Consider the following 12,133-nt stretch of genomic DNA (forward strand, 5'->3'; position numbering starts at 1 on the left):
CATATTTAATGGAGAATTAGAGATTTTGCATCTTTAAAAATCCCTATATGATACTGAAATCAAAGGTAGGCTCCCAGCCCTTCAGGGTTGTAGTGTGTGTCACTATAGATACTGCTTGTGTTTGTAAAGTGTCTAGTCCAACAACTTATTTCATTGAGCATTGATTCCTGTTGGATATTTAGATGAACAGAGAACTAAAAAGCAACTATTTTCATGTTTGGTGCCCCAAAATCCAACAAAACGCTAATTACTATTACTATAACTGCACAGTATCTGTGTAACAGTCCTATGGCCAGCCATCTGCTTTATCCGTTGAGCAGAAACTCCTAGATATCTATGTGAAAGTCTTGCATATGGTTTATTGTGAGCTGGAGTGCTCCTTCATAACTCAGTCAGCAGATACATTGAGCTTATTTTGGTGAATAAATTGACAATGAAATGTCAAGTTGAATCGTGAATAGAAATTCCCTTTTATGTGCTTAGTTGGGGCTCCTTAATGAACCAAAGACTGGATTAAAGCATTCATACCCATTGTACAGGGGTCCTGGGTGAACAACTAAGCTGATGACTATTGTGGCCATAGTAGACTTCTTGGCCCTAGTACAATGTTTCTCAGTCTTGGTCACTTTATGTTGGCTGGAGAATTCTGGAAGTTGAAGTTCACATATTTTCAAATACCCAAGGTTGAGAAACACTGCCCTAGTATTTAGGGCTCCTAGATAATTCAAGCAATAGACTTTAAGTAAGATAATAGTGTTTTCTTCAATATTTTTTTTAATTTATTTTTATTTTTAAACCAACAAAACAAAACATAACACACATACATACACAGTATATACTTCTCTCCCTTTTTTTAACAGCGATTACGTAATGGTAATCTTCTATTATTTACATTTCTCCCCCTTATTCTTCTTTAGAATATTTGTCCTTATTGCCCCGTTGTTTCTTATTTACATTTTTCTTCCTTCATACTCCTTACTAAGAATAATTCAAAAACAAATCTCCAATAATTTTTATCTAGAATTTTTATATCAAACTGATTGTGTAGAGTGCAGATGGATTAAAAAAATTGAGGCTGGGTACTTTGGGCACTTGTCACTTTAAACATTGTATTTTAAATTGCTTCAAATACTGTCTTCCAGTACTTGGGCTCTATCTAACAAAATGAAATTCAACGCTGAAAAAAGTAAAGTTTTACATTTAGGCAAGAAAGACCAAATGTACAGGTATAGTAGAGGGGGTACCTTGCTCAATAGTAGCAACTGTAAGAGGGACCTCGGAGTCCTAGTGGACAATCACTTAGATATGAGCCAGCAGTGTGCTGAAGCTGCCAAAAAAGCCAACACAGTGTTAGGCTGCATTAACAGGGATAGAATCAAGATCACATGAAGTATTAATACCACTTTACAATGCCTTGGTAAGGCCACACTTGGAACACTGCATCCAGTTTTGGTCACCACAATGTAAAAAAGATGTTGAGACTCTAGAAAGAATACAGAGAAGAGCAACAAAGATGATTAGAAGTCTGGAGGCTAAAACATATAAAGAACATTTGCTGGAATTGGGTATGTCTAATTTAATGAAGAGAAGGACGAGGGGGGACATGATAGCAGTGTTCCAATATCTCAGGGGCTGCCACAAAGAAGAGGGAGTCAAGCTACTCTCCAAAGCACTGGAAGGCAGGATAAGAAGCAATGGATGGAAACTAACCAAAGAGAGAAGCAACCTAGAACTAAGGAGAAACTTCCTGACAGAACAATTAACCAGTGGAACAACCTGCCTCCAGAAGCTTTGGATGCTCCAACACTGGAAGTTTTTAAGAAGAGACTGGGCAGCCATTTGTCTGAAATGGTATAGGGTTTCCTGCCTGAGCAGGGGGTTGGACTAGATGACCTCCAAGGTCCCTTCCAACATTATTATTATTATTATTATTATTATTATTATTATTATTATTATTATTATTATTATTATTATTATTAGAGGATGGGTTCCAGCCATTAACTACAGCAACTAAAGGAGCACTTTGTTTTGATGTTATGTGTGTTTGATTGAGAATCCAATTTTTCTAATGCCTTTCGCTCAGAGAAAGAAAATTCAAAGTAAAAAAACTGTTGAGCTTATTGAATTCACACCCATTGTATCCAAAGAACTCTCAACAATGAGTACAGCAAAATTATGATTTAAATTACCACATAGAATACCAACATAGGTGACAAAGGAGTGAAATAAAAATGGCAAGAAATTAGCTGGCAAGGTTGCAAAAATCATCTCTGGAATTATTTGGTTTTTCATAGCTTTCTAAATATCACAAGTGAGGGAGGCAAGTCTGATCTCCAATGGGAGGTCAATTCAAAGCAATAATGTGGCTACAGAGAAGCATTATCTTGCCTTATTTTTCTTCACCTCCCACAAATCTGGAATCACCAGCTGCTGTTCCCTACAAAATCTGAAAGGCCAGCCATGCATAGCTACTATCTAACCAAAATCATGTAGCTCACCTGATAAAGATCTAGTCTCTGCTATTTTTAAATAGAACTATTTAGCCAGCACTTTTTTTTACTGTACCTGATTTGTTGTGGTTTTAAGAGAATGGCTGCACGTTCAGTGGTAGTGAATGTTTTGCACATGGCAGGCTAGTTTCAGTCCTACCAGGGACTGAAGAGGAAGAAACACCGTAGGTATGTAAATTAGGCTCTTCCAACCTCGTACAATCCAGTTGGGTTCAAAAATAAAGACTCTTGTCCATCATCTTCCCAGAGTAATCAACCAGTTGCCTCTAGGCAACTCACAGTCGACAAGGGTAGAACATCAGCCATATTTTGTAATGCCAGTTGCCAAGTATCAATGAAAGGAAATGCTAATTTGGACGGCTGATCAAACGTAGTTGGTACGGTTGTGCGAGAGGCGGGTCATGTTGGTGGTCTACTCTTTGCAGGCGTGTTTTGACCTTGGAGTCGATGGGGATTGTGGTAGCACGGCAGCGTGGTGCTGAAAAGGACAGCTCCCCGCTCGACCCCATGAAGGAAGCGCCTCGGGTAAAAAAAGGTGGACCACCAGCCATCACTTCGCCCCCTTTTTCGAAAGGCGCCTTCTTCATATGAAGCCTTTTTGCCGCCAGGTCCCGGATAAGACCCTGCCACTTCCCAGCCAAGGTTGAAAAGGAAGGGGGCGCTGTGGGTTGCGTTCCGCCGTGGCGAGGCAATGACCGCACCTTCCTCTTCCCTTCCAGCGCAGGGAAGAGGCCACCATCTTCCCCCCCCCCGTCTTGCACCCAGATTCCTGTCAAACGAGGGTTTAACGGTCGGCAATAGGCACTCTCGGCCGCAAGCCCGGCGGTCCCTCGCTCTGCACCTCCGGAAGGAAAGCGCGCGCCTCGGCTGGCCAGGTGCGCCGGGGAAGTCCACCTTCCACTCCTCCGCGAAGAGCCATTAGGCTGCCTGGATCCCCGAAGACTGCAAGCTTCGGCTGGCTGACCCGAGCCGTGGGGCTCTTGGATCGTTGCGGGGAGGTTGCACCAGCCGAAAATGACTTTTGCGACGCATTAACACCGGGGCCAGGCGTGTTTCTTATTTACCACGGTGGGGGCATCCAGAGTGACGTTGAAATTCAATTTTGCAATCAGTTCGCTAGATTTATACATAACTGGGGGGGGAACGGCTCCCACGGGGGGGGGAAAAACCCGTTTTTTCTCAATCTCTTTCGGCGTAGCGGGCGGGGAGGGGGGAAACACCGTTTCTTTTATTCTACCTGTTCTCACTTTTCAAGCATCAAATAAATCTCCGGGTCTATTTGCAGCAGAACCAAACGGCCGCTTTGGCGGAGATAAAGGTGGACGTTCAGTTGCGCGCGCGCGCGCTCTTCACCTCCCCTCACAGAACCCGCCCTGGCTGTCTGTCCCTCGCCACGTGACCCGCTCTGTCCAATGGTTGGTCGGGGCGGTGGGGATCCGGCTGGAACCGGTTGGGCCGCGTCCGGCTCTATATAAAACTTTATAAACACCCGATTCAAATTAGTGGGGTCGCGAGCTACACAAGCGAGCCCGACAAACGGAATCCCCTTTCCCCCCCTCCTTGTTTTTATTTTCCGTCCTCCCTTTCTGCGCGGCTTTCCCTCCCAAACATCCGAGTTTCTCCTTCCGCCTAGAGACCTTGCCTTTCTCGTTTCAATCCGAGCCGCCTTCTCGCTCTCCCTCCCTCACGCGCCGCTGACATGCCCAAGAGAAAGGTACGTGGCTGCGGCGAGGGAAAAAAAAAAAAAACTTAAGGGCCCGGAGGCGAGAGGGCCGAAGGGGAAGGAGAGGGAAGAATTCGTGTACTTGAAGGGAGGGATGCTTATGCGGGGGTGAGCTTTCAGAGCAGACGCCATTTTCTTTCTCTTCTCTACTCCCTACCCGCGCTCGATCGCTGGCTCGCTCCCTTTCCCTCCCCCTCCGCTTCGTTCGCCTTCGGGCGATTAACGGTCGTGAGACGAGGGGGGAAGCGCGTGCGCGCGCGAGACGGCTCAACGGTCGTCTTCGGGACTTAAAAAAGTGGGGATGGAGGAGGGGGCGGAGCTTAGGGAAAGCGACCGTTAACCGCCGCGCATTTTTGCTGGCCTATGAAGGAAAGGCGGCGCGCGGGGGGAGGGGGGGGGTTGACTTTGCGAGCGACTATACAGCGAAGCTCAGTGCGGGGCGGAGTAGTTGTGACAAGCGAGCGCGAGACGGCCAGTGTGCGCGCAGAGAAGCGCAAGAAAACGCTTAATTATTGGCTGCCCCTTCGCCCGCGCGCTCGCCTTGCCCGCCAATCGAGAAGGGGCACGCGCCGATTTAGGCGCGGAGGGGGGGGGGAGAAGAAGGGAGGGAAGTAGTCCAGTTGAAGAGGGGAAAAGAAAGCGGAGCGATCGGTTCGCCTTTCTTTTTTTTTTTGGGCGGGAGGGCCGTTGACCGGAAGGAGATCTACATGCACCGTCCGTTGAAGGCGGCGGGAAGCAGGAGAGCGCCTCGTTTCGCCTCCTTCACCCGCTTAAATAATGAGGTTATGCCGTGTTTTCCTCTCCACACACACACACACACGTAAATTCAAAAAGGGCGGGAAGACCGTAAGATGGACACTCCCGTTCCAAGCCTCCTTTAAAGGCCTTGTGGATTAGCGAGGGTGCCTGATAAATGATGCCTCTTTTTTCCCAGCGCGTTCTGGGTAAATCTTGCCCCTCACACCTGTTGTCGGAAGCCTCTGTTCGCTGTTTAAAATGAAGGAAGTCTAGACTGAAACCATTTAGTTTTCAGAGCAAAAGCATCAGCGCAAAGGAGTTACTATTGCAGCATGCTCTTGTGTTGACTTGCTTGCCTTGTAGTTAATATCTGCAAGAAGCATTCTGAATTTCATTTCCTAGCTACGTATTGGGGAAGAGGCTGCCTGAGTAAAGGAAGTGGTGTGGTTTGAATTTAGAAATGCTCTTAAGGCAAAGAAAAGCTGTACAGTTCAGTGTGAGACTAGTTTCTGAAGTCTGTAGCAGTTGTAGGAGTATTCATTCTGTGAGATCAGAATTCCTGAAATAAATAACATGGGTGTTACATGGGTTGAGGTCATGGTATTTTGAAATAAAAGCACTCATTATATTGCTTAGAGCTGCTGTGTTGGGGAATAAAGAATAAACTGAATAGAGACATCTGTCAGTGCTGTTATCACACAACTCACAAGCACAGTTGTCTTCAAGGTTGTGTAAAGCACAGAAATGCAAAGTTGTGCTTATCAGTATATGAAAATGACATTTTAATTTTATTGGAATAATTCTAAACATTAGAAATTATTGGATTCTGGAACAGTTCTAAAAGAAAGCATAATCCTTCAGAAACTTAACACTGCAAATAAAATTTGGGTGCAAAAAGCCAAGCTTGGTATCAAAGATCCACAGTTCAACCCTAAGCTACAAACATTCTCTTCCAAAATTTGGATACTTCAACCAAAAGTCTAATATCCAAAGGCTCATCTACCTGGTTGTGGCTTTTTTTGCTGTTTTTGTTTCTTAAAAGTGAGCTGATTCCACTCCGTTATTAAAAAAAAAGTTACGGTTTATGACTTACAAATACAGTAGTATCAGGTTTAGGAATTTAGGAATGTTCAAATGTTATTTGATATGTAAGAAAAATAGACATTTCAAATGGTTGTAAGGTTGTATGCAAATTTAAAGTACAGATGAATCAGTCAAGACATTGGTATGTAAATTTAGCTATACAAAATTGTAGGATCTTGAAGTTAGTTTTGTTCAACCATTTTGTGTCTAAAATTTCTTGTAGGCTGAAGGGGATACCAAGGGTGACAAGGCCAAAGCAAAGGATGAGGTAAGAGGTATTTGTTTACTTTTATGGTTCTTTACTAACATATTTAATGTTGAGTTTTTTCATTACAGCTAGTCTTCAACTTATAACCATTCATTTAATGACCAACGGTGCAATGGCATTGGAAAAAGTGATTTACAAACCGTCCTCACGCTTACAACTGATGCAGCATCTCCAGTCATGTGATCAAAATTTTGGTGCTTGGCAATTGGTATGAATTTAAACAAATTGCAGGTCCTGGGATTATGTGATCACTATTTACAACCTTCTCAGCTGGTTTTCTGCAAGTAGCATCAATCTGGGAAGCTAGGTTCACTTAGCAATTGCATGATAAATGAATCATGGCAAAAAAGTTGTAAAATTGGATGTAAATTAACAAATTGTTTCGACTATAAGCTGAGGACTGTATTACACTTTTGTAGCATCAGTTGAAAGTCTAGGACTAACTGTATTACACTTCTGAATATTTTAACCATGCTGATTCTAACAAGATTAACTTTTTTCTTCTTATGTTTAAATAGCCACAGCGGAGATCAGCAAGGCTATCTGCTGTAAGTATGTTTTATGATAAATGCTTTTGAGAGATAAGTTAGTAAAAGTAATAATATCTATCTAAAGAACTCTTAATAATAGCATGTATTATTTGTGTCACAATGTTTACACATGTCAAGTGCACAAAGATTTCAAAATTCTTAATTGTACTTATGTTTTTAGAAACCTGCTCCTCCAAAGCCAGAACCCAAACCTAAAAAGGCAGCTCCAAAGGTAAGTTTAACACTGTATACAACTTGGATTGAAAATGTTTTGTTTCCGTAAAGTAAATTAATATATCAACTTTTAGCTAACTTACTCTTGTTTCCCAATGATCAGAAAGGTGAGAAGGTACCCAAGGGAAAGAAGGGGAAAGCTGATGCAGGCAAGGATGGAAACAACCCTGCAGAAAATGGAGATGCCAAAACAGACCAGGTATATAATAACTATTAGCACTTAAGTTACTTTGTTTTTTGGAAATGAAATGTATAAATTATTGTATGCTATTTGAAAGAAGCGGGTATTAATCATGTTTCTTGTTCATTTCCAGACAATTTAAAATAATATAAGCATTTGGGGTACACAAATCAGAATAATATGAATCAACAAGCCAGATAGAATCATTGGATCAGATCTTCAGTTTGAATCATCAGATCGAATCAATTTTTGTTTGGAATTACCAAATTGCATTGATATAGTTCAGAAAAAAAGTACAGACATTGAATCATTGTGTTGGTTCATAGAGTCAATTGAATCTCCAATTTTTCCATTTCTAAGAAGCATGTATGAAGTCAGTGACTCCTGCAGAATAAAATTACTATGTGAAATTACATGTATCCAAAAGGAAGCCACCATAGCCTCTCAATCAATATTGTATTTTAAGTAATTACATCCCCAACAAATCCTGAACCTTTCCTTAACAGCATCTAGTTTTTAAAAAAACATTTTAATTCATTATAATTTAAAACTATGACATACAGGTACCAAAATGTGTTTTCCTTGACTTTCATGTTCAAAACCTTCAACATTCACATATTTAACTCTTACCTTGTCATGTTTACAAAACATTACTGTAGGTTTATTTTGTAAATAATGTGTCTTTATCTTCTACTGGGGAATATAAAACAATTAAAACTGTCAGCCACATTTTCACATTAAAAGTAATTTAGTTGTTATTTTTTTATTTGGTGAAAAACTAGCACATTATTACAATATGTACATGCAGGTATGAATGGAGACCACTACTAGTTCTGCAAATGCAAATAAAAATGGAACAATTGCAAGATAATTCAGTGGTATAGTTCTGGATAACATTTGAAATATTTTAAACATAATAAAATTATTTGCTTTGTTGCTTAAATCTCTTTTCCATCAAGAGCGCTTGATTATTTGGGCAATAGCTACATCTTACATGCAAACACTGATCATTTGAACAGTAACTGTACAACGTAAAGTGCTCTCTGATGAACTGCATTTCTTTTTCAGGCACAGAAAGCTGAAGGTGCTGGGGATGCCAAGTGAATTGTGTGAATTTTTGATAACTGTGTACTTCTGGTGACTGTACAGTTTGAAATACTATTTTTTATCAAGTTTTATAACAATGCAGAATTTTGTTTTACTTTTTTTTTTTAAAGCTATGTTGTTAGCACACAGAATGCTTTGTTGTTGTGTTTTAGGGGGAGGAAAGGGGACAAGTGTCATTGACTCTGTTACTTAGAATCTGGGCTTTTAAAAGTCCCCCTTCAATTTTGCCAGTGGGAATCTTTATGGGCACAAAGAGGATTTCCTGATGCTGTCAATGTGCATTGGTTTTTGAAATGCTTGAGACAATACTGAAATTCCTAAAATGCCTGTTTGAGAAATATTAAAGCTGTATTTCTCATTTTAATTCTTTCGGTGTCCCTTGCATTTATCACTTCTTTGAGTATCATGTGGCATTTGATACTTGCTGTCATAAAACCAAATGCATTCTTACAGTATCAGGCAATCCAGACTTCTGGTGTCAAATACTGAGGGAAGAAGGATGGCTTATAACTGAGCCACATTTCCTTCTTTATTGTGAATCTTCAGATTAAAAATTCTGCAGTTTTTGTTTTTCTCTTAAAGTCAGGGTAGGTTTGTGAAAAGTTGTTAAACAACATACTAAATGTGAAAGTGTCCACCCTCACTCTAAACTTTCCCTGTTCCAATTAATTGGATTTTATATAGTAACTTTACATTTTGGTAGTGCAAAAAAAAAGGGGGAGTTGAAACTTGTTGTAAAACATTGCGAATTGTAGCCCATGTCCTGCCTGAATACCATTGATTGATCGTTTTAAGAAATGTACCTTTAATAAAGCTGGATATTGTTTGGCTTTGACTGTTCTTTTTTTTTTTTTTACTTTTCTATTGTCTGTTCATTTCCTACTGCCCTAATTTTCATATTTATATGTTACAGCTTAAATGTACATTACATAGTATCAGTACCTTCTTACAGATGCACAAAGAATGTTCCAGAAGATAGACTTTCATAGACAAATTCTAATTAATGTAATGCTCTTATCTTTCATTTTACATACATAGTAATAGTATAAAATGATCCTTAAGTATCTAGCAATAGTGAGAGGAATCTTAAGTTTATGGAAAAAATAGGAATGGACAGTTGTTATCTGTCCATTAATACAAGGTTAAAGTCCAAGAGTTGTGTCACACAATAAGTAATTTAGTTTTGCTTATTTGTATTGCTACAAAATTCTATTAGACAATAAGTTTTTAAAAACCCTTATACAGATAGTCCTTGACTTATGACCACAATTGAGCCCAAAATTTCCATTGCTAAGCAAGGCAGTTAAGTGAGTTTTGCCCCATTTTATAACCTTCCTGCAATTGTTAAGTTAGTAACACCATTGTTAGGTCAATCTGGCTTTCCCATTGATTTTTCTCATCAGAAGGTCACAAAATGTGATCGTATGACCCGGAACACTGCAACCATTAAATACATGCCAGTTGCCACCCATCCAAATTGATCACATAATCATAGGGATACTACAACATTCATAAGTGAAAATTGATTAAAAGTCACTTTTTTTTAGCGTCGATGTAACTTTGAACAGTCACTAAATGAATAGCTGTAAATCAAGAACTATTTGTAATGATAATGTAGAATTGCCTCTTCATCTGGCTTTTGTAAGTGTGTTGGTCTATAGTTTCCCAGTTACTCAGTTCTGAATTGAACATCATGGGTTTTAATTATGAGCTAAACATCCCATGCTTTGTAAATTTGAGACTTCTAAATGTACAGTATTTTCCTTTCATTAACAATAGCTGTGTTTTAATAATGCTTCTATTAAAATTATTTATAGCTACAGCCTTTTCTAAATTTTCCAAGTGTGTTAGCATAACTAGATTTTGTAATAGTGTGGGTTCTTTAAAATAGTTATTGTTAAAGTGATTTAATGTTATGTTATTGTGCTTGTTCCTAGTGGATTGCTGTTACTCAAAACATCCTCTACCTTTTCATACTGTTGTTCCTGCTAATTCTTTCACCAGGTTGATGAATCATCATTGATTAATACCAATAGTGCTATATTAACCTTCCAGAGGCTGATTGAAATCTATTAAGAATAGTGAGCTGTATGTCATTGCTCAGCTATTTCAGCCCAGCACGATTGTGAGCATATAAATTTATTCATTCACTTATTTTCTTAATGGATTATTAGAAAACCCTTATTCATTAAGTACTTAATCCAAGCTTATCTGGTACACATAGCATTATTTACAACAGCTCAATAGTAAAATGTATCTGGTACACATAGCATTATTTACAACAGCTCAATAGCAAAATCAAGATGTGCACAAGAACTATAGGTGTTATATTTTTTTAATCTCAGAAAAGACATTAAAATTAAGACCTTTGGATTGTAGTTGTGCTTCGTACTTTTTAATACTCATGTAGCGATTGCTGCAGATTATGATTCAAAAAAATATTGATGGTGGCCAGGACAGTGCAGTTGAATCCCTGCCTGGTTTTTATGTGCATCATAAAAATGTGTTTCAATCCTCTGTCATAGCTACTATCTTTAACTTTTTTTTTACCATACCTTGTAGATACCCTTAGATTGCTGCATTTGGTTTGGATCATCTTATTTGAACTTTGAGGGACCAAAGTTTTCAAGAAAGTGCTGCATTTTCCATGTAGTTGAAATAACTTATTTTCCTATCCTCACCCCTGATTTTCCTATCTCCCCATCACCACCGCACTTAAATCCAAGTACAACACAGCATCCTTATCCCAATCTTCCAGCACTTGTTTCTCCACAGCCTCTGCTGCTGGGCTTGAATTCAGGTTTGCCAGGCCCAAATGGCCCACCAATCCTCTTCCATCTTCCTAGTACTTCCTAGTCTTATCTCTAATGGCCTTACATTTTCCCCGCTATCTTCCAGCTTAACAGCATTCAAGTTAGAGGATGCGTGTTCTGATTCCAGACCCATTTCACACAAACATTTTGGTTCTGGCATGGACTGCCCCTTATTACCCATTTCATGTATGGAATATTAGCACATTCCTTTGGAAAATATAGAGTCGTTAAATAAAGTTAATTTCTGTTAACTTTCTTTGGTTTTGTATGTGAAGTGGAAATTATAAGGAATTTTCTGTACAAATCAAAGACTAAGCACACTTTGTATCATACTTTATTAAATGTTACAATGCTAGATAAATTTGGGGGAACCTTTTTTTTTTCAAAATTCTTTGTAATGCTTTGTTGACAAAACTTGCTTATCAGATGAACTTTTGTCTTTTTAAAGTAAAATGATGAAACAATTATATGGTAACAATAGTCTAAATAAAATGCTGTTAATTGATCCAACCACAAATTAAATACTTGTGTTAAACTCAGGACTGTGAATTCAAATTGCAGTTCTCATGGGAACTATAATCAGTGTGTATGCTTCTATCTTTAATTGCAGTTACTTAAAATATATTACCTGGAATAGCAAGAGGGCCCTAACTTAACTCTTAAACATGCAGTAGGTAAATGGAGAAAGGATTGAGTAAAAAGTCCATTAGCAATTTTAACTGCACAAACCAGCGGGTTTGGAGACATCTATTTTAATTTTCAGGTTTTATTTTTGCCACAGAAAAATATTTAGTAGCTATAGTTACTGCATAAAATGGAGAATTTAGTTTGAGAAAGTAGCATATAAGACAAGGCTATATTTTAGATTCAAATTATTTAAAACATTCTTGGCACAATCCTTTCATGTTTTGAATTTACTATCTTAGTTGATCGATCTTGGTTTAGG

General features: G+C 39.1%; 1 protein-coding gene across 2 annotated transcripts; it reads left to right on the forward strand.

Annotated features, from left to right (window-relative positions):
• The first annotated feature begins 3,928 nt into the window (after window positions 1–3,928).
• On the forward strand, window positions 3,929–9,209 carry HMGN2 (high mobility group nucleosomal binding domain 2). 2 transcript variants are annotated; one of them, XM_039334207.1, is made up of 6 exons: window positions 3,929–4,224; window positions 6,278–6,322; window positions 6,841–6,870; window positions 7,034–7,084; window positions 7,190–7,285; window positions 8,336–9,209. In XM_039334207.1, exons 1-6 carry the CDS (start codon window positions 4,210–4,212, stop codon window positions 8,369–8,371), a joined length of 273 nt encoding a protein of 90 aa, XP_039190141.1. In that variant the 5' UTR covers window positions 3,929–4,209; the 3' UTR covers window positions 8,372–9,209. The 2 variants fall into 2 exon arrangements, with proteins under 2 accessions (XP_039190141.1, XP_039190140.1); XM_039334206.1 differs by lacking the exons at window positions 3,929–4,224; window positions 8,336–9,209 and adding exons at window positions 4,882–5,015; window positions 7,401–8,210.
• Window positions 9,210–12,133: the final 2,924 nt, after the last annotated feature.

The sequence above is a fragment of the Crotalus tigris genome, unplaced genomic scaffold, assembly GCF_016545835.1.
Source record: "Crotalus tigris isolate CLP2741 ecotype Arizona unplaced genomic scaffold, ASM1654583v1 scf7180000017628.32516253702:7417878, whole genome shotgun sequence".
NCBI lineage: Eukaryota > Metazoa > Chordata > Lepidosauria > Squamata > Viperidae > Crotalus > Crotalus tigris.